This window comes from Sturnira hondurensis, unplaced genomic scaffold (assembly GCF_014824575.4).
Source record: "Sturnira hondurensis isolate 20B ecotype Veracruz unplaced genomic scaffold, ASM1482457v3 Scaffold0008908, whole genome shotgun sequence".
Classification (NCBI taxonomy): Eukaryota; Metazoa; Chordata; class Mammalia; order Chiroptera; family Phyllostomidae; genus Sturnira; species Sturnira hondurensis.
Window position 1 is genome coordinate 3,516,962 of NW_028081539.1, and position 23,877 is coordinate 3,540,838.

The following is a 23,877-nucleotide window of genomic DNA, read 5'->3' on the forward strand; positions in this document are numbered from 1 at the left end:
ATTTGTTAGGAAATACATTAAAGTTATCCAAGAAAGTGACTGCTCTCTGACTTTCTTACTACAGTAGGACCCCCTTATCCATGGTTTCACTTCCTGTGGTTTCAGTTACACGTGGTCAAAAATAGTAAATGCAAAATCCCAGAAATAAACAATTCTTAGGTTTTAAATTGTACACTATTCTGAGTACCCTGGTGAAATCTCATGCCATCCAGTTCCACATCCACCCAGACAGGACACGAATCACACCTTTGTCCAGTATCTATGCTGCCTAGTTGACCTTTGAGCAATATTGGCTTGAACTGCACGGATCAACTTATAGGTGAATGCTTTGAGCTGACCTGCATAAATCAAACCCATACTGTTCAAGGGCCAACTCTATGGCTGGGAATCTAATACATTCAGAGAGCTGACTGAAGTTACACAGATTTTCAACTGTAGGAGGTAAGCACTCCTAAGCCTGTGTTATGCAAAAGCCAACTGCATGTGCTACCTGTCTGTCAGTCATTTAGTTATCAGATTAACTGTCATGGTATCTCACAGTGCTTGTGTTCAAGTACTCCTTATTTTAGTTAATAACGGGCCCAAAGCTCAAGAGTATGATGGTGGCAATTCAGATATGCCAGAGTAGTCATTAAGTGCTTCCTTTACATGAAAAGGTATGTATGCATATATAGAAAAAAACACAGTATATAGGGTTTCATACTTACTATCTGCAGTTTCAGGCATCCACTGGCAGTCTTTGAATGTAACACCCGCAGATGGGGGGGAACTATTGTACAGAGTTCACTACCAGAGTAGTTGATGCCTTTAAGTCGTCCATGAAGAAAAAAATTTTGTCTTCAATCAGATAACTGAATCTGAACATACTACAATTTAGCATAACTTGATTTTTTAAATTTTAGAATTACACAAGCATCTTTAAATCTAGATCGAAATAAAATACTATGACTTAAGGGCTCTCTACTTTTTCGGCTACTTTATAATTTTCATTATTTTTAAAATGTAGTGGCCACACCACATAAAAGATGCTCAGCATCACTAATCGTTAAGAAAATACAACTTAAAATTACAATGAGATACCACTTCACACCCCTTGGGATTACTACTATGAAACACAAACAAAAAACAGAAGATAACAAGTATCAGCAAGTCTGTGCAATGCTGGTGGGAATGTAAATAAAATAGTACCATCCCTGTGGCAACCAGTATGGCAGTTTCTAAAAAAATTGAAAATAGAATTACCATATAATACAGAAATTCCATGTCTAGGTGTATAATCAAAAGAGCTGAAAGCAGGTTCTTGAAGAGATATTTGTACACCAATGCTCACAGCAACCTTGCTCATTTCATAGTAGCTAAAATATGGACACGATTAAAGTACCCATAAGTTAATAAATGGGTAAGCAAATGGGGTATAGTCATCAAATAGAATATTATTCAGCCTTAAAAAGGAAGGAAGTTCTGACACATGCTATAACATGGACGAAACCTGAGGACATTATGCTAAGTGAAATAAGCCAGTCACGCACAGACAAGTGTTGTGTGACATCACTTACATGAAACACTAATAGTCAAAATCATAGATAGAAAAAGTACAGTGGTGGCTGCCAGGGGCTGGAGGGGGATTGGAGAGTTAAGGTGTAACGGGTACAGAGTCTGTTTTGCAAGATGAGACAAGTCTGAAGATGGATGGTGGTGATGGCCGTGCCACAATGCAAATGTAGTTAACACCACTATACTATACACTCCCATAATGGTTAAGAAGGTAAATCTCAAGTTATGTGTATTTTACTACAATAAAAAAATTGGAAGAAAAACAAAAAATCTAGTAGTTAGGAGTCACATTTTCTTTTTACAGTATTAATAAAAAGAGTTGCTATCTATCAAGCACATACAGCACTTTATACATATCACTAATTTTTACAACCTTATACGTAAGAAAAGTGAGACTCGGAAGAAGTTGCATAACTTGCCTGAAATCACACAGCTACGAAGCAGCAAAGTTAGCACTGAAACCAAAGCCCATGCCATTCTTTACGCATTGCACGATCTCTGCATTTCACAAAAATACAGAATAAAGTACACATGTGCCCCCAACGAACAGTAAGTTTGAAAGAGCACTCGTTATGAAATGATTTTTAAAAACCCCTACAGCCTAAGAGGCTTTCAGAAGGGCACAATCAGCATGTAACAACAACCCGTATCTTACCTCCAACCCCAATACACCCACGCAGACCTACTCTATCGCAACTCTCATTCCAAATAAAGTTGAAATAAGGGAAAATCCATAACAGGTTTCACATTCTAAACTGCAAAAGAAACACTCCCAAAAGCATCAGCAAAAGAGAAGAAAAAGGTGGTTGGCCCATGGTGTCAAAGGTAAAAATTTAAGTATTTTATAGGATATTAAATAAATACTAAGAGAAAGAGAATGGCAAAAGAGTGGAAGAAAGAGATTTTTTTTAAAGCCAAAGGTTTCAAAAAAACAAGCAGATGAAAACAAAAATTTAGACTAGAAAGACAGAAGTCACTACTGAGGCATGACATAAATATGTAAAACAGAGTTGATTTTTCTTTTAAAGCACACAATTGGGCTCCCATTAATGGCTCCTAATTTGTGGAAGTGAATTAATTCATTGTAATGAGTGATACAGTAAAATTTTTTGGAATAGGCTTTCAATCAAAATGTGGCTCCAAAAGTTGAAGGAGAAATAGCTACAAGGTGAGCAGAGTTGGAAAACTTAAAGGCATGCAATAAAAAATGCCAAAAAGTCATCCGTTTTCATTGAGGTCATTCACCAATACCTTTGAATGTTATTCATGGCTGCAAATTTTAGGATATTTAAAAAGTATTTTATTCTCTTCTACCCACATTTATTTCAGAAATTGTGAGAAAAAAGAATCTTTCTGAATCTCTAGAATTACGTTGATTTTTAAATACTGGTTAGTGAAATTGGACATTAGAACTGTTTCTCTGAACAAGCAGGCGTAGGACAGGAAGTACCTATCCCTTCCAAAAAACTAAAGATCTTTCAGGACTTCATTTTGTCACTGTCGACCTCTTAAGTGGCCTTTTTCTTGGGAGGGGGCAGGTATTGACATACTATTATTTATTGCTTTCTAGATTCACCTGTAAGAACTTTGTTTTCTGAAAAATTAAAGATAAATTTGGAATTTCAGAAACAAAGTGAAGATCTGGATTCTTCACTTTGCAAAATCATACTAACATTATTTCATACCATGAATACATTAAATACATTAATATAGATTTTTCTCTACTAAGTCAAAAAGGGTCCAGAAAATTATGAATTCATCCTATTCTAAAAAACTAAAGAATGGAAGTGAGATGAGGAAAAAATAAGTAAGACAGAAGTGTGAAAGCACATAGTTCAGTGAGTAGGCAACAGCTGACGAGCGGACAGCAGTTTATTGATTTCTCTCAGCAGTGAAGTCTCCTCCTCTTGGGCGGTTTGCACTGTGACTGCAGCGGCATACCTTTGGTCGTATCAGATATGCTATTTAACAAGGCACACATCATATCTCCCTCTAAGTGGTGAGGGTTTAGTATATGTGCTGGCCTCTGAGTCTTCTTAAATTGATTCTCTAGCTCCAGAAAACCTTGATCTCCTGAGAGGATGGTGAAAGGAATTTGCTTGGGTAGTTGTTCATCTAGACGGCCCGCCTAAGTTGGAACAAATAGCATATGTTGAGGAAAATCAGTATCTGAGTTTCAAATCAAGTTACATCTATTTCAGAATGAACACATGTAGGAAGGTATACTTAGCTTGCTTCCTAGTTTCCACCAAAGTAAAGATCATCATAAATGAAATATACCATATGTAATCAATTATAAAATACCATCAATTAAATATAAGCTATTTTATGTGTCGCTGAGAAAGAAACACAAAAAATAAAGCCAAAAGGAGTCCAAAAGGAGGCTCTCATCCTAAAGCTGATACACTATAAATCAATCACAGAGAAAAGGTAAGCAACGTAATGTGCACACTTAATCTTGGCACTGGATAGGTGAAAAAAGAAATCTCTTGTGATTGAAAAGATAAGCATCACTCAACAAGTTTTCAGAGTGCGTTCATGTTGTTAATTGTGACATATAAACCGTTCAGCAGATAATGTAATTTAAACTTGGTCTCAGGTTCATTGTTTCTCTAAGGTGACTAGCAGACAGAAGTAAAGGCAAATCCTGTCTGGCCAACAGGGACTGTTAAAGTGCCTCCCAATTTCAGAGATTTTAAAATGTGAAAGTGTCTTAGTACACCTCAAGTACAGTGTCATCTCTTGATCACGTATTCCGTAAACAGTTGAGTTTGCTATGATAGCTAAGAGTCTGCTAGAAGTTAGGGATAAAGCAGTAAATATTTAAGCTCTGGGTCCCTGCCCTCACAGTAGTCATAAAAGGAAACCGATGCAGAAGGTTTTATACAAAAACACAGTGCTGCAGAATGGTCTACAATGTCATTATGATTAAAGTGGGAAAAAATACAATGGGTCCTAGATTCACATTAGCTTTTGAATAAAACAATGACTCACATGCATACATATGGCAAAATCGGCAGCATCTTTTCTTTTACTACAACGAGGGTGAAGGAAGAAGCATCCAATCCTATTCAGGTAATTATAGATCTTACAGTTGAGTGGAGGCTTCCAATTGGTGTTTCCTCCTATTATTTTTGGAAAAGGCAAAAATGATAATCAAACAGGAGAAAAGAACAGAACGCTACATTCAACAAAAAATTTTACTGAGGAAAAACACTAGAAAATAATTCTTCTAGACAGGAAGTACAGGATTAGAATGCAGAAGAATGTAGTTCTAGTGTAGGTATCACCATCTTGTTGCTTTACAACCTTGGGAAAGTAGACCAACTTCCTTGAATCTGCCTCCTCATCTGAGAACTCACAGGGATGTTAAGATCTAAAGTAATGCGTGATAATTCTTTGACTTGTATATAAACGTAAGCATTAGTGGTTTTTTACAAATATGTCATGGCTGTTCAATGGAGAGCCATGACAATCAGCAAAGCTAGACTTACTAGAAGTTTGGACTGGCTAACTTATCCAGGTCAGTATATATCTATCTTAAAGTCCACTCCTCCTCTTTCGATGTAACTTCTTATCAAACATGAAGTATATTAGATGCTCATTACACTAGACTTCTATAAATTGAAGAAATCTTTCTCCAAGGTTTGGTCAATGCTTTGTAAACACATTTAAATAGTCACACAGTTGTGAGCAGTAACACAGTAACATAGTTGCCACAAGACCCAAGTTCAAAAGCTAACTCTGCTATTTATTAGTTTTATACTTTGGGAAAAATAAACTTCTCAGCCTACTTCTTCATATGTTTAAGTCAGTAAACACGTATTAACACCAAGTATAGTACCTGGCACACTGTAGGTATTAAACAAAGGCTTTTTCAATCTGTACCTATATATCCATGAACTCTGCATCAACAAATAGAGCTAATATTTTTTACAGGGATACGCAGAGAAAAATATTCTAGCAGAGTACCTATAATGCAAAGTGCCAACATTCCAATTACATTCCTATGTTCTATTCAGGAAGGTTCAAGAGGCATTCTTTAAAGTGAACCATATTTTAAGAAAAAAACAAAGAGTGGGGGGGTCTCGAATGCTTTCATTATTAACCATACCTTGAAAACCCCAAATAAATGTTCCTTGGTTAAGATGCCCTGGTAGATGACCAAAAAAGTTTGACCAGTTATCAAAATCTACAAAGACTATATGAGTCATGGTTCGCAGGTAATCCAAGTCTGGAAGCTCAACAACTTCATCTAAGAAGAGAGAAATATTAACATGGATTCAGTAAGAATTCGCTTAAAACATTTTATTATTTTTTTAAAGATTTTATTTATCTTTAGAGGGGAAGGGAAGGAGAGAGGGAGAGAATATCAATGGATGGTTGCCTCTTGTAAGTCCCCTGCTGGGAACTGGCCTGCAACCCAGGCATGTGCCCTGACTGGGAATCGAACTGCGATCCTCTGGTTCACAGTCCCGCACTCAATCCACTGAGCTATACCAGCCAGGGCAGCTTAAAACATTTTAATTTCTCAAGTTTAAAAGACATCAGAGAACTAATATGCAAAATATTAATCTTGTATATGTTATTCCTATCTAAACCTTCCTGTAAAGTCCAAACTATACATAATACTGTACATTTAAATCAGATAGAAATATTCTAAATATTTCAGAAATATGATTATATATCCTTTCTAAAAATACAGACAATTGTTCCTACACTTTTCAAAATATCACTTATAAAAGGAACTTTAAAAAATTAACATACTAGAAGAACAAATTTTTTTTTAAGGATTTTATTTACTTATCTTTAGAGGGGAAGGAGAGGGGGAGAGAAGAGGGGAAGGAGAGAGGGAGAGAAACATCAATGTATGGTTGCCTTTTGTGCGTCCCCTGCTGGGAGTTAGCCTGCAAGGAACCGGCCTGCAACCCAGGCATGTGCCCTGACTGGGAATCGAACCACGATCGTCTGGTTCGCAGGTCCGTGCTCAAACCACTGAGCTACGCCAGCCAGGGCGAAGAACAAATTTTTTTAATAACTTTTATAAAAGATTTTACTTATTTATTTTTAGAGAGAGGGGAATGGAAGGAGAAAGAAAGAACGGAAAGACCGATGTGTGGTTGCCTCTCACACACCCCCTACAGGGGACCTGGCCTGCAACCCAGGTATGTGTCCTGACTGGGAATTGAACCATCAACCTTTTGGTTTGCAGCCCCGTGCTCAATCCACTGACCTGAACCATTCAGGGTTAGAAGAACAAGTTTTAAGGTTAACCAAAACCTTGCACCATCATCCATCAAAATAAAATTTCAATGTTACTTGCTAAGAATGTTCTCCCCACCACAACTTTGTGTGCTTTTCTTAATCTGGAACAATTTATTAGTAGTCCTCTAGCTCTGTGATCAAACACCTTACAGAGCAGAAATGAGATAACCTATAACCCTGCTACCATAAAATGATACATAATAGGTACTGGTGGCACTTCAGTACCTTCACCACGAATACATCTTTCTTGGTTCTCTCAGGTTCTTTCATCTTTCACACGTCTCCAACTCTCATTCTTCCTCACCTTCCCTTCTTTCATACTTTTCTACCTTGACAAATTCTTGAAGTTTCTAGTGATAGCAATATAACCCTTGAAATGTGAAACCATTTTTAGAATAGCTTCTGCTCCACCTAATAGACTCCTTCAAATATGCGACTGCATCCCTTCCCACTTCCAAGCCCCCCATCATCTTATATATTTTCTTTAAATTCTCACTAATTGTAAATTTAGATAGTACAATCATTTCCTATTAAATATAGACCAACCCAAATTCCTAAAAAGTAATCAGGCTCCAGCAGTGTGGCTCAGTGGACTGAGCACCGGCCTGTGAACCAAAAGGTCACTGGTTCAATTCTCCATCAGGGCACATGCCTGGGTTGTGGGCCAGATCCCCAGTTGGTGGCTTGCAAGAGGCAACCAATCAATGATTGATGTTTCTCTCCCTCCTTTTCCCTCCTGTCTCCTCTCTGTAATAATAAATAAATAAATAAAATCTTTTTTTCTTAAGTAATCAGAAGAGCAATAAAAAAAAGCCCAAGAAAACAAAATGGGGTGACCCCTGACTCACTTTTTGGAGTAGAGTTACATAGGTCTGTAGTGGGTCAGTTAATGATTTCTTAAATAAAATATGCCATGATGAAAGGTGATGCTGAGATTTGTATGTGATAGAGAGCAAGCTTATAAAAATTCAGTATTTCATAAAAATATTTTATTAGTCAAAATTTCACCTATCCTCATTGTCTCCACTCTACGTGGTACAATTTACCAAAAGTTAGTATCTACAGTGAAGGGATTAAGCAAAGAAAAAACAAAACCTCATAGACAGAGAGAACAGTATGATGATTACCAGAGGGAAAGTGGGGCGGGGGATGGATGAGGGTAAAGGGGGAATAAATGGTGATGGAAGGAGACTTGACTTGGAGAGGTGAACATAGAACGCAATATACAGATAATGTGTTACAGAACTGTACACCTGAAACCTATATGATTGTATTAGCCAATGTCACCTCAATAAATTCAATAAAATTTTTAAAAAGGATATATACTTATGTTATACTCTAAACAAAACAAATCATACTTCCAAACAAAATAAAAACACTGCACCCTTATAGACTGACTTACTTAATCTTACCATATGGGAGAAGAAAATTCAGAGTAAGTACAAGTAAGGGGATCCTTAACTCATTTCTCTTCCTGGTTTCTTGCTACCACTTGTAATTTTACTTCTAATTCCTGTTTTAACTGTAAGTAAAAGCTTTGCTTCCAAGTAAATTGTAACAAAAGTATACAAATCCTAAAGTGACCTTTAAGATTTCTCATCCTTATAGAACAAGGCCAAAATAGAAACTAAAAAAAAAACTCTAGTTGATTCATCATCTTTTGAATGAACCAAAATCTAAATATATGTCTAGGATAACTTTCAAAACACTGTAAATTTCCTTCATCTCACAAAATTTCCATGCCTTTTATAAAAAAGAAAATGTTAGCCCTGGCTGGTGTAGCTCAGTGGATCGAGTGCGGGCCTGCAAACCAGAGGATCGCAGTTCGATTCCCAGTCAGGGCACATGCCTGGGTTGCAGGCCGGTTCCCTGCAGGCCAACTCCCAGCAGGGGACACACAAAAGGCAACCATACATTGATGTTTCTCTCCCTCTCTCCTTCCCCTCTAAAGATAAATAAATAAATAAAAACTTTAAAAAAAAAAGAAAATGTTATCTAAAATACATATTCTTTAAAGCTAACATATACACTTTGTCCCCTTACGTTTAGAAAATGGCTGGCTGAACGTAGCAGTAGGAATATAAATCCCTATAAAGCATATGCTACAGTAATTAACTAATATATCATTCTATCATATTTTTTTGCTTTAAATCTGCATCATTATTAGCTTTCACAAAAGCAATGGCTATAGTACATAGAAGTTTCCACGTTAAAATAGAAATCTGCGCAGATATTACAGTTGTAAAGCCATACCTATATTCTGGCAACTGAGGTCATTGTCAGCTCCTTTCTCCACGTCTGAATTTTTGGGATAGCTTACTGCTTGTTTCAGTTTTCTCTCTGTACGTGAGCCACTGGCAGTAAACTTGTACAGGTTTGTTTTTTCAAATCCAAAATGAGCCACACTGGGTTTCTGTAAAAAGCAGTGTTTTGTATGGAAGTGCTGCTGCGCACTCTCGGGATCATGAAAGGTTTTGGTGCAGGTGCCACACTTGATTACGTACTGCTGCTGCTCCTCCTCACTCTCTTCTTCGCCGCCGTGCACTTGATGGGTGTGAGTGTTCATGTCAGCCACGTTCTGTGCTGTTGCTGAGCACAAACTGCAGCGAAACCACAATTTACCTTTATCCAGCAAGATTTGGAGACATCTACTATAATCTTCCTTTCTGTTGACTTTACAGATGTAACTCTCACGGCAGCCACAGGTTAACAGGTTACTGGTCTCTAGTACTGGAAAATCATTCTCAGTTTTAATTGAAGCTTCAGTTTTTTCTGACACAAACACATAATCTATGCTGTGGTGCTCCTTATAATGACTCAGAAATGCTTCTTCCACATTAAAGGTGAGATCACAAAGCCCACAAAAGTACTTAATCTTTATCTCATTGTTATGCTCATCTTGGCAATGTCGGTATAGTGTTTCTACCTTGTGAAAAGTCTTTTTGCAATGGGCACAGCTATATCTATGAAACTGGTGACTTGCTAAAGACATGCAGTGCTGTTTTACACATTCTTGGGAGTCAAACATATCTTCACAGATTCGGCACTGCCATTTGCCCCTTGGAGGACTGTTTACTGGTGAATGATCAATAATAGTGATAGTTGAAGGAGGATTCTTAGCAGTCAAATTACTCCCCAGTGCTGTAGAGGATGATGGCGCAGTTTCACTTTCTACCTCGTCCATCTCATAAAAATATCTGTGACCACTGTGAAATTCAGTCACATGTGTCATGATACTCTCTTTCCTTGTTAACTCCTTTTTGCATGTTCGACACCAGAAGAGAAAGTTATTTAAATGTGCCCCTCCATGAATCCGGCTCATATGTAAACGGATGACCCCTGAATCTTCACACACCTTTCCACAGACCACACACTTATAACACATTGTATTTGCGGAGAAAACATGCTTTTCCACTAAATCTTCACTTGGGAATCGTTGATGGCATTCACAAAACCAGGTTTTAGCAACTGACTTTTCTTTCTGGACACAAAACGTACCATCATGGCTTTTATCTTCTAAATTCATCTTCTTCTTTGGAATGGTATTGCAATCTTGTGAGCCAGATTCTTGAAGAGACATAGTCCTCTTCAGTGATGAGAATTTTGATTGATCCAGCAATAGAGTCAAGTCAGAAGGAGGTTTGTTCCCTTCACTGGTGTAGCAATAAAGTAAGACTGACTCTTCCATTGAGTTAATAACTCGAACTTCGTGTCCTAAATTCTGCTTGTGATTTCGGGTACTGGTTTCATCCAGAAAGACTTGGTTGCAATTTGGACAGTAACCTCTTAATATGAATTTCTCTGCAACCTGGGCAATGCTTTTCTCAGCTACAGCTACAGGACCAGCATTCCGACAACGAACTCTAAAGTGGATGAGAAAATAAACTCTTTCATAAATATTTTCTAAATACAGCATCCGTGCTTTCATTGCAGAAATTATAACATAAACAATGTACACACATAAGCATTGTACACACATAAGCACTAAGAGATATTTTTCAATAAAGATGCAAGCTATATAATATTCTATCATCTCAAGATTCATTTTGTCTCTTTCTATCCTTTATACAAAAGCGTAAAACTAGAATCAAAAGATTAAAACAAAAATTTCAGAAAAACTTTAGAAAACTAAAAACAATATCAAATGCACTGATACAGGACCTTATCAGACAAGCAAATTACTAACTTCTCTATGATAATTAAACTGTGTGGAGGAATACTATGGTAAGATTCTCAATAACTTGTCACCTATTCCTTAAGAACTGATTTACTTTATGTGAGAATTACATCATGTGCATAGTTACTTTTATACTAAAAAATCAGCCTTAATTAAAAGACCACACACTATTCCAAAAATAAACTCAAAACAAATCAGCTTTTCTAGGGAAAGGAAAATGGAACTTGACTCCAACTGTCTTCCTTTCACTATTTAACTCCAAAGAGAACAGACCCCCGACCATTCCATCCATTTAACATACTTTAAAGTGGGAAATTATATAAAGTAGATCTTTAGTTATAGTGGAATTAAATCATAGATGCAAAATAATAGTAAAAAATCTCTATTTGGAAATTATATTCCTAAATCTTTAGAGATTAAATGACACATTTCTAGTAAACCTATGGGTCAGAGACAATATCAAAAGAGAAAAAGTAAAATATTTTTAACTCGATGAAAATAAAAACAAATTATAAAAATCTGAGGGATGCAGATTTTAACTTTAAATGTTTATTTGGAAAAAGAAGGTCCAAAGTCAATCTAAATTTCTACCTTAAGCTAGTAAAAGATAAGCAAATTACACCCAAAGTTTAAAGAACAGAAATCAACAAAGTGAAAAATGGGCAAACAACAGAGAATCAATCATCAGTGAAATCAAATGCTAGTTGCTTAAAGATCAACAAAAATTCTTTAAGAGACAGATTATAGGAATACATGTAAAAGCTTTTAAAAAGCTGAACTTTTAAAAACAGTGAAGTAAGTAAAAAGTATATTCCTGAAGCAAGAATAAACAAAGGTTTCTCAGACAGGACAGCAAAAGCAAAACCAAAAAGAAAATAAAATCAATAAATTATACTAATGAGATTAAAAACTTCTGCTCCTCAAAAGACACAATTAATAATATGAATATGCAACCAGAGGTTGGGAAAGAATACAATCACAGTACATATACCTGACAAAAGATGTAATAAATAAAGAACTACAACTCCAAATCACATTTTTAAAGTAGGCAAAAGACTCAGACACTTCACAAAGATAAATGAATGGCCCATAAGTACATGAAAAAATGCCTAACATCATTATTCAACAGGGAACTGCAGATTAAAACCATAATGGGACACTCAAAATAGCTAAAATGGAAAAGACTGGCAATACCAGACCTTGGCAAGGCTGTAGAGTTACTAAGCAATATGGATCAATCTCACAGATACTATAACAAACACAAAAGAGTACATGCAATACTATCTGATTCCATTTACATAAAAATCAAGAAGAGGAAAAACCAAATGTAAGGTATAAGAAATATTAGAACAAAGACTACCTGGGAATGAGAGGGTAGAAAAAAATGGGGAAGGAACACAACAGAATTTTCCACAGAGAAGTAACATATTATGATAAAAGTATGGGTTAAATAGATGTATCCATTTGTCAAAATCATAAAAGTTAACATTTGTACACTTCACAAATTTAAATTCTATCTCAAAAACAAAGAATTTTAAGATTTAAATAAAGTATAAATTTTATAAATAAATAAATATAAATAAAACAAGAGGTATAAAAACAACAAGAATGGCAGTACTGATTATTACTGTATCTGGGTGATGGGTAAATGAAGATTATTGTACTAGTCTACTGATTTCATACAGTTAAAAATTTCCGTAATAAGAAATTAATAGAAATATAAGCAGAGCCAGAATTTGAACTCATAAAATATAAGTCAGGAGCAAGACCTGTTAACCTCAGTAATTATACTGAGTATACACAGAGTAATTATACTGTGCAGTTTTACTGAGATATTTTACTTGAAGGGTTATGAAAACAATGTTCTGCTTAAACAAATTCAATTGTAGATAAACTTTTAATACATTTTAAAGGAATAAGAGAAAAAAGGAGACCTAAGAAACAAAGCATTTAAATGCAAAGAACAGACTATGTTTGAATCAGGGTTCCAAAAACTAAATGTAAAATATTTCAAGAGATAATCAGAAAAATTTGATAGTTAACTAGGTATTTGATGACAATTAAAAACTATTAATTTTTAAAGGTATGATAATGCTATTAATTTTTAAATGAAGAGTCCTAATCATTGACGTATATATATGGAAATATTTACAGATAAAATGATATGATGTGCTTCAAAAATAGGCAAAGGGTGAGAATATAAATAAAACACCACTGCCATGTGTTGAAAACTACTAAAGCTGTGTGAAAGGTATGTAGGGGGTTATTATACTCTTTTCGCTTTTTATACTGCTTGACAATTTCCATTGTAAAGACAAAAAAATCATATTGAATTCTTCTTCATTATTTGATAAATTTGGCCTTTCACTGAAATTTAATCTTTCACGTGTATATGATATGTTCCATTCTGGTTGACTTAAAGCCAAGGCTTTATTTTAACCCTCTCCTTCCCTACACAAACACTCACAGAACACACCGAGAAAAATTACATACAGAACTTAGAACTATTAGCTTGTTTTACATTCAAAGCAATATCCATATATCTACTTGTTCAACACCTCTAATTTCTCTCATTATGCTATTTGGTTAATTTACATCCAGGCAAATTCTCAGTTTAAAAGAAGAGAAACATGGAGTAGAACATCATTTGTTGAATCCCACCAGTGAAGAGCTTATTAGGCAGGATTCCCTTCCTGCCCAAGACTCGACCTGTACAAACCTGAAATGGGCCGTGAGCTCCATGTGGGAACGCAGTGCCTGGTGGCAGGCCACACACTTAACTTGAAATGGAACATCTTTGCACAGAGAAATCAAAAGTTTCTTTGCAAAAGATGGAAATGATATTGGATATGGTATTCCCTTGGCATCTGAAAGACAAAATAAACCGTAACTTGCGAAGACTGGAGAGTGATCAACATTCCCTCCCTTTGCCTTCCTCAACATCACTTGGACTAAGTAGAAGACAGTTATTCATGCAACCCAAATCTAAAGCCATTTCCTAGCCTTGGGCACAAATTACGCTGAAAAACTCTCAACTTCCCAAATATCATGGATACTTAAAAACATTATTCTGAATGAATGTTTTCTTCCCAGGTTTATCTTTATTCTTCAAAATAAGTAAGCCTTATTCTTAGGTACAGATAAATCCTATGAATCTTTTTTGAAAAACAATTTTAAATCTTTCGCTTTCTGATTTTCACACTAAAGTGAGGAATAAATAACCTCAAAAATTATCTCAGAAGTATGGTAAATCTGCAAAAATTAAAGCAGTTTAATACTTTCCAGATAACAGAGTGTGAACATACCACCTAGTTTAAAATGCTGATAGAAATGATTTTTTCCAGACATATGCTTCAAACACTCATCCTTGCTGCTAAAAAGAAGGAAGCAATTTGGACACGCAAAACACTGAATAATCTGAGGAAGAAGGTTGTTTTTATGTCCATCATCTGCAGCTTCCTAAAACATAAAGCAAAGCTGAATTATAGACAACTAAAATCAATCAGTATTCAACTTCTTAAAATCAACTTTTAAAATATTTATTATTTGGAATATTCTCTATCAGTTGGAGCTTTTTTTATCATAAAGGAGGTCCCATATGTAAAATATTTAATTTTTCCTTGAAAACAAATTATAACATCCTTCTGTGACAATAAATGTACAAAAGTATATTTGCTCTCTCTCTATATTTTACATACACATACATACACATACACATGCAATGTTATATAGATGTATAAATGTTTTCATATCAAGTACTTTTTCTAACGTTTGGCTTTGTTCACTTTACTATGCAATATAACCTATGTTTACAAATATGTATCTATCCATAAATTGCTCCATGCTTGCACATATATAAATAAACATACAAGGGGAATTCCTAACGTTTTATCAAATATTTTCAACTTACACACTTTTCTGCCTCTTAGTTTTCCAATTCTACAATACCTAATGGAAATCCCTAAAAATCAACTGGTATTGCTTTAATTCATTCTTCTTAATGGTTGCCAATTACTCCATGCTGTGGATCTGCTATGATTTAGTCAAGCATTCATTCATTTTGAGGACTTTTTTTTGCTGCTATAAACAACAATGTTGTAAACGTACTTGACTATATATCCTTATTTATAGGTGCTTTTCTCTCATTACCACGAATGGTCCTACTGGGTTAAAAGGTGCATTATTTGAGTATTAAAAGACCTTGTACGCTTACTTTTCAAAATGGCTCTATCAATTCACCCACCTCCTACCCTGGCAGCAGTAGCTATTATTTCTGCAGTGTGACAGATGTTGTGATATTCATTGCTACTTTAATTGCATTTCCTCTCTACTAGTGAGTGTGAGCAGTTATTCACACAATTCTGTGGAGATTGCTTATTCACCTTCTTCAGCCTCGTATTTCGCTGTTTTTATTTTTTCTCCTACTAATCAACTTTATTATCAAAACTCTTTTTAAAAAAGATTTTATATGTATTTATTTTTAGATAAGGGAAAGGAGGGAGAAAGAGAGGGACAGAAACATCAATGTGTGGTTGCCTCTCATGTGTCCCCCACCAGAGGACCTGGCCACAACCCAGGCATGTGCCCTGACTGGGAATCGAACTTATGACCCTTTGGTTCCCAGGCTGGTGATCAATCTACTGAGCCATACCAGCCAGGGCTATTATTGAAACTCTTTGTATTATCCTCTATTCTGCAAATATTTTCAAACATCTGTTTATTAATTTTATATATGCTCACTTTAATATTTTGATAAAGTGAAACAGGTATGTCTTTTCTAGAATCTAAGTTTCCAAACTTGGTAAGAGCCTCCTTTATCCCAAAACTGGAAATATTTTAAGTGGGTATTTGTGTGTGCGTGTGTGTGCATGTATATATATGCATATATATATATATACACAAGCACACATATATACATATATGCTTGTGTATAAATATAATTTCACTTCCTGTTAATAGTCTTTAGAATAATAATCTTAAATGTTGTACTGTGTCTTTTTAAATGTACTATCTTAAATTTACATTAGGGATAACACAATAGTTTGTGTAGTCTTATGAAATGCAACAAGAGGAGGAAGAGCAAATTTACATTTATATTGAGCAGATGTCAAGGACCACATTAGGATTCTAGATGTGTTTTTTCATTTAATCCTTATAATAACCCCATGAATTACTATTTCCATCATTTAGAAATAAGAAAACTGAAAATCAGATAAGTCAACAAAATTACCAGTCCCCACAACCAAGGTATAACCTTAGAAGAGACAGAGCTACCATTTAAAACACAGCTTTAAATCTTTGGTTATAAATGATTCCCCAACCTGTTTTAATTCGGTGGGTACCACTCAAAAGATCACACTGTGAAGATATTTTGCATCTCATTAGAAGTTTCTAAATTATAAGAGCACTAGAGGTATTTATTAAGCACAAATTTACAAAAATGTGTCATAATAAAGAACACTAAACTAAGAAAATAAGATAATTTTTAGTTCAACTAGGAGTTATAAATGTATTCAATGTAATGTTTATTTAAAGTTTGCTCAACAGAATAGAAATGCGGTTTTATGTAAAATTTTATTGTAATATACCTATTATATAAGTATAGCATATTTGCAAATACTGTCTACAAACTAGAAGAAAGAATGGGATATAGAATGTCTGATTAAAGTACTCATTTTTTCCTTTCCATTATGTTTCTGGTTACATTAAAATAAAAAACACCATACAATTGTGTGTATACACATAAAAAAAGTAGAACAACAGTAAGATACTACTTCATACCCATTAAGATGGCTATGTTAAAAGATAGATAATAAGAGTTGGCAAGGATGTGAAGAAATTCGAACTGCATACCTCGCTCGTGGGAAAATAAATGGTATAGTGTGTTGTATAATAATTTAGCAATTCTTCAAAAAATTAAACAATAATGTTTAAACAAAAATGACCCAATAATTTAACTCATCTGAGATATAAATATATATGCCCACACAAAGACCTGTATGCTTGTGTTCACCAACTAGATGAACTAATAAACAAAATGTGGCATATATCTGTACAATGAAACATTATTTGGCAACAAAAAGGAATGAGGTACTGATACATGCTAGAACATGGAGGAGGCTTAAAAATATGCTGAATCTTGTCACAAAAAGGCCATATATTCTATGATTCCACTTACATGAAATGTCCAGAAAAGGTAAAAGCATAAAGACAGAAAGCAGTTCACTAGTTTCCTAGGGCTAGGAAAACAGGCTATCAAGGGGGAAAATTACCTTTGATGATAGAATGAGAAACTATCTAGGAACAGAATGAGAAAGTGGTAGTACCTATTAACCCAAAGATGACTTTGAGGCACACTGAAACTTACAGTATGTCTACCACCATCACCACCACAACCAAAAAAGGAGAAAAATAGGAAGCTATCTAGTGATATATCCATTGGATAACTTTAATGTAAAAAAAAACCAAAACTAGACATTTGCTACTGAAAGTATGACCCATCAGCACTGACATCACTTAGAAGCCTGTTAGAAATCCTGAATCTAAGGCCCCACCTCAGATCTACTGAGTCAGAATCTGCATTTTAACAAGTGATTCATGTGCACATTAAAGTTTGACTCTCGAATAATTTATGAGCACATTAAAGTTTGAGAGTACTACTCTAAGATGGAAAAAATTGGACATAAAAAAAGAGGAGGGAAGCATAAACAATGCAAATTATGAGTAATTTCACTCTCATTGAAGAATGCCATCTTTACAAAATAGAATTCATTGGTACACAATCTTCTAGCAACCTCTTATGGCTGATTCAAGGCAGGCAATTATAAGCTAATACATACTAGTTTTTTTGTAGTGTCCTTATGACACATTCCAAAGAATAAGAAGCATTTATTAAGACTTCTGGCCAGGATGGAAGTGCAGGCGGATATATTTTGCCTCATTGCACAACCAAAAGGAAGACAACAAATTTAAAAACAAATGGTGGGGAGCATTGTGGGGGTGGGCTGGGACAGGAGTAAAAAACAGAGAACTGTACTTGAACAACAATTAAAATCTAAAAAAAAAAAAATTAAACAAAAAATAACCAGGATTGCCAGAAAGTCAAACTATATGGAAGTCCGACAACCAAGGATTAAAGAAGAAACATTCAACCAGATGGGCAGTCGGGGTAGAGAGGACACGCTGCAAGGTGGTGGCTGGTGGACCAGGCGGTCCCACATTTGCATGCAGATAAACTGGGAGGAACAACTGGGAAAGTGAGACAGACTGTGCAACCCAGGGTTCCAGAGCGGGAAATCAAGTATCAAAACCTCTGGCTGTAAAAACCTATGGGGGTTGCAGTGGTGAAAGAAACTCCCAACCTCACAGGAGAGTTTGTTAGAGAGATCCATGGGGTCCCGGAACATACACAAACCCTCCTGCCCTGGAATCAGCACCAGAAGGGCCCAATTTGATTTTGGGTAGTGGGGAAAATGACTGTAAGCCAGCCAAGAGCCAAGCTAGCACCAAAACTCAGAAAAAAGGTAAATACCTTTTCCCTCTCCCTGGCAAATACCTAAAGTTCGGCCCCTTACAATGTAACAGGCACTCCAAGACAAGAAAATATATATAGCCCAAATGAAAGAACAGATCAAAGCTCCAGAAACAGAACTAAATGATGAAGAGATAGCCAACCTATCAGATTCAGAGTTCAAAACACTGGTAATCAGGATGCTAACAGAAATGGTTGAGTATGGACACAAAATAGAGGAAAAAGTGAAGGCTATGGAAAGTGAAATAAAGAAAAATATACAGGGAACCAACAATAAAGGGAAGGAAGCTTGGAGTCGAATCAATGATTTGGACCAGAAGGAAGAAATAAACATTCAACCAGAATAGAATGAAGAAACAAGAATTCAAAAAAATGAAAAGAGGCTTAGGAACTTCCAGGACAACTTTAAACGTTCCAACATCCAAATCATAGGGGTGCCAGAATTAGAAGATGAAGAGCCAGGAATGGAAAACTTGTTTGGAAAAATAATAAAGGGGAACCCCCCAAATCTAGCAAAGGAAATAGACTTCTAGGAAGTCCAGAAAGCTCAGAGGGTCCCAAAGAAATTGGACCCAAGGAGGAACACACCAAGGCACACCATAATTAAATCACCCAAGATTAAAGATAAGGAGAGAATCTTAAAAGCAGCAAGAGACAGTTACCTACAAAGGAGTTCCCGTAAAACCATCAGCTGATTTCTCAAAAGAGACCTACAGGCAAGAAGGGACTGGAAAGAAGTATTCCAAGTCATGAAAGTTAGGGACCTACATCCAAGATTGCTCTATCCAGCAAAGCTTTCATTTAAAATGGAAGGGCAGATAAAGTGCTTCCCAGATAAGGTCAAGTTAAAGAAGTTCATCATCACCAAGTCCTTATTACATGAAATATTACAGGGACTTATCTAAGAAAAAGAAGATAGTCAAAAATATGAAAATGACAATGAACTCACAACTATCAACAACTAAACCTAAAATAAAAACAAAAACAAACTAAGCAAACAACTAGAACAGGAACAGAATTATAGAAATGGAGATCAATTGGATGGTAATCAGCAGGGACAGGGAGGGGGTAGAATGAGGAAAAAGGTACAGGGAATAAGAAGCATAATTGGTAAGTACAAAATAGACAGGGGGATGTTAAGAATAGTATAGCAAATGGAGAAGCCAAAGAACTTACATGTATGACCCATGGACATGAACTAAAGTGTAGGAATGCTGGCAAGAGGGGGTGCAGGGCAGAGGGGAATAAAGGGGATAGAAAAATGGGACAACTATAACAGCATAGTCAATATTTTTTTTAAAGAAGAAAAGAAAACAGAACTAGAAAAACCAAGGATAGTGTAACTAGCCCCTGGGACAACTTTAAGTATTCCGACATAGAGGTGCCTGAAGGAGAAGAGAAAGAGCAAGAAACTGAAAATCTATTTGAAAAAATAATGAAAGACAACTTCCCTAATTTGGTGAAGGAAATAGACATGCAAGTCCAGGAAGCACAGAGTCCCAAACAAGATGGATGCAAAGAGGCCCACTCCAAGACACATCATAATTAAAATGCCAAAGGTAAAGATAAAGAGAGAATCTTAAGAGCAACATGAAAAAAGGAGAGAGTTACCTACAAAGGAGTTCCCATAAGACTGTCAGCTGATTTCTCCAAAGAAACATTGAAGGCTAGAAACTTTGGCAAGAAGTATTCAAAGTGATGAAAAGTAAGGACCTACAACCTAGATTACTCTATCCAGCAAAGGTATCATTTAGAATTGAAGGACAGACAAAGTGCTTTCCAGACAAGGTAAAGTTAAAGGAGTTCATCATCTCCAAACCATTATTATATGAAATGTTAAAGGGACTTAAGAAAAAAAAAAACCAAAAGTATGAACATTAAAATGGCAATAAATACATAACTATCGCCCTGGCTGGCGTAGCTCGGTGGATTGAGTGCGGGCCTGTGAGCCACATGATCGCAGTTCGATTCCCAGTCAGGGCACATGCCTGGGTTGCAGGCCAGTTCCCGGCAGGGGACTCAGGGGAGGCAACCATGCATTAATGCTTCTCTCCTTCCCTTCCCCTCTAAAGATAAATAAATAAAATTAAAAAAAAAATAAAGCCTCTCTTCTAAAAAAAAATACATAACTATCAATAACTGAATCGAAAAACAAACTAAGCAAACAGGCAGTTCAGAAAGAGAATCATAGCTATGGAGATCATTGGGATGGTGGCCAGTGGGGAGGGGGTCTAAGGGAGACGGTGAGGAGATTAAGAAGTATAAATTGAGAGTTACAGACTAGGCAGGGGGATATTAAGAGCAATTATAGAAAATGGAGTTGCCAAAGAACTTCTATGCATGACCCATGGATATGAACAAAGGAGGGGGTCACCAGAGGGAGCTGGGGTGTGGGTAGAGGGGGGCAAAGGGGGAAAAATTGGGAGAACTGTAATAGCATAATCGATAAAAAATGTTTTTAAATGAATTTAAAAAGAAGCATTTATTGAAAGCTCTATCTAGTTTCCAATACGGTAAATACTTGTTACAGAGTTCTCCATTTCATGGATTTTCATATACTGGGAATCAACTCATGTTCCTTGAGATGTTATAACACTTAATGAAAGTTATATAATAATGCCTTTTAAGTACTAGATCTGTTTCTTAATGATAGCATTAATAAAAGAACTGTTATTCACCTCATGGCTCCAACATTTTAACAGGCAGTGAAAAGCAGTGGACTTGAGACTAACTCACGGGGCATCTTAAACAAGGTAAGGTAACTTCATAAAGCAAGTCCATAAAAGGCAGGGTTCTGTGATAACCTTTAGGACTGCTTTTCCACAATCAAGATCACCTGCCCACAAAATGTAATGTTCCAATTCATTTTACTCTTCACAGACAATCACAATTTTGATCCTATGTGTATCACTGGTGACTGCAATCTTAACAGTAGCAAGACATATAATACTTACTCCTAACAGGACATGGTCTTACCTTAGAAAAAAGATGCTCCCTATATTGTTGTTGAGTAAGAAAACTTTTATAACATACTACACAAGCAAAGGAATTGATGAAAGGTCCATGCAGTGTAATTGTCGGGTCACATGGAGAGTGATCAAACCTACGTGGCAAGAGAGAGGTGACATCAGAAAAGCCCACATTCTCGGGGCAGAACTATTTAGCTTCATTTGTTAAGCTAATCACACACACACACAGACACATTCAGAACTTTATACATTTTTACTGAAATATTAAATAATGTTCTTCTTATTTAGGAGATGTCAAGTGATTTGCATAAACCAACTAAGCCCCATCAGACAGTGACTTACAGCTTAAGATTTCATTAACGTTCTCAAGATCCCATAAAACATATTTAGGAGTGTCTTGCCTAACTGGTAAACTTCTAGTTTGAAAACTATACAGCCATCAGCTTTTCTTCTTGACTTGTTTACCATAAAGCTCACAAATAATTTAAAATGAACCACTGGAGACCATGAAAACTCAGGAGGAAAGGATTATTTGCTATGACCTTGGCTGAGTGCCAACAGAAGTTACACTTTCCTTGAGGAGATAAAGGCATCCACCAATGTTGCCTTTCTCCGAGGCAGGTCACAACTGTCAAATGTGAATAGGCAGTAATTCTCCTAATTTAACTTTTTCCTTTGGTGAGCTGTGAAGACTTAATTACTTAAGGACATCAAATCTCATGAAGTTTCACCAAAGGGCAACGGAGACTCAACTCTTAAGCAAAATGTTTATCAAGGAAAATAAAGCTGCCACTTTGCTTAAGAGTAAGTAAAATTTAAACTATCCATGTATGAAAAGTTCAGTATTGTACCAATAACATGTTTTTTAAAATAATGTATATACTTTAAATTAACTTTTTTAATGAAATGTATAATTGAAAATTAAAAAAATAAAAATAAAATAAAATGAACCACTGGAATAATAAGCTCATATCAAGATTTCTGGCACACACCTGTTTCCTAAAAATGGCTTTTAATCCTTCCAATGTCCATTTTAACCATATAAAAATTGGGTCATTTTAAACTGCCTCAAAGACTTTTTAAAGTAGTTAAGATACAGTACAGTACCCACTTATTTATAGAATGCTGAAGCTGCCTCTAGAAACCTCTCTTGGTAAAGTAAGGCGTAAGCAGGATGGCACACACAGAAAAGACAATGACTCAGAGCTCCTCTCAATCCCCATCTTTGAACTAGTCAATGTCAGAAGGGGATTGTGAAGATAAGATGTTTAATGACTTTAATATTGTCTTTCTTGATATTTACTTTCTCATGCTCTACTATTAAAAAGTCTAGTAAATCAATAATGAGTTTCATAAACAGAATATTTATTGTTAATTTTGCTACATTTGGCTTGCATTTAGCATTTATTTTGTAATGTATTAGCTTTTTTTAGGCTGAATGGCTGTAAGTGTTTCATGCCTCTTGAAATTTGCATTTATGGGGTGGATATCTCTAAAATTGATCCAACTGCACAACAATGAAAAAACCATTCAGAATTTTATGAGAAATTTTGGAATATTTACATATTTAAAAGCTACATGCCTTTAAAGACAAAATATAACCAGAAGACTCTGACTTCACTAAGCCTTCTAGGAAACCTAAGAAATGTAATTATAAATAATATATCATAACACCACAAAACAATCTGGGTTTGGAATATAAAGCTATAATCCCAGTGACAGAGGCACATCATGCTTTCATGTTATGAAGTCACTTTGTAACTCACTTGATCTTCAGTATCCACTATGCTGAATATCATGCTTACCTTTTTAAATGTCCTAAGAGAAGGTGCCCATTATCAAATTCCTTGTTACAGTGCATTATGGGACATGAAATTGGTTTCCCAGACATCTGCATTTGGCCTCCTCTTCGGAATGAACTTTTTGGTCCAGAATTAATTGTGCCTGTTTTGAGTCCTGCATCATTAGAATATAAAACCTTAAGTTCCTATTTCAGATATTGATACTTTGGAAAGGTGATCAAAATCATGACAAAACAATGAAAATCATGATATGGCATCAACCAGGTGTATCATAATTAAATGTTTATAAGCTTTCTTTTTATAAAAGAGATTAATAAACTAAAAGTAAATAGTTATTTGGGACAAGGAAAGCAGTCAACATCTTCAAACAGCCTTCTCTTGAGGAAAAAAATCTGTTTCCTTAAATTAAACATCCAAGAAATATCAAAGATAAAATGCATTAGAAAATCAGTTGCTCTACAGAAACCTCACCTCCCTTCTTTTCATTTATAAAAGTTTACAAGATCTCATTTATAAAAGATCTTTTCTTGTAATTCTTATTTTTCTCTTTTAACTATTTTAAATACATTATAGTGGCTA

At 35.5% G+C, this 23,877-nt stretch overlaps 1 protein-coding gene across 6 annotated transcripts in view; it reads right to left on the minus strand.

Moving 5' to 3' along the window:
- ZNF451 (zinc finger protein 451) overlaps nt 1–23,877 on the minus strand; it is a 91,674-nt gene that overhangs the window by 33,815 nt on the left and 33,982 nt on the right. For 3 of the 6 annotated variants that reach the window (XM_037056330.1, XM_037056331.1, XM_037056329.1), the window contains exons 6-13: nt 23,302–23,452; nt 21,504–21,630; nt 14,302–14,455; nt 13,716–13,863; nt 9,073–10,682; nt 5,669–5,809; nt 4,549–4,679; nt 3,496–3,682 (exon numbers count right to left, since the gene is read on the minus strand). In XM_037056330.1, the coding sequence (XP_036912225.1) occupies nt 3,496–3,682; nt 4,549–4,679; nt 5,669–5,809; nt 9,073–10,682; nt 13,716–13,863; nt 14,302–14,455; nt 21,504–21,630; nt 23,302–23,452 (2,649 nt within the window). Of the gene's footprint in view, nt 1–707; nt 806–3,495; nt 3,683–4,548; nt 4,680–5,668; nt 5,810–9,072; nt 10,683–13,715; nt 13,864–14,301; nt 14,456–21,503; nt 21,631–23,301; nt 23,453–23,877 lie in introns of all 6 variants that reach the window. The other 3 variants (XM_037056327.1, XM_037056326.1, XM_037056332.1) reach the window with 2 other exon arrangements.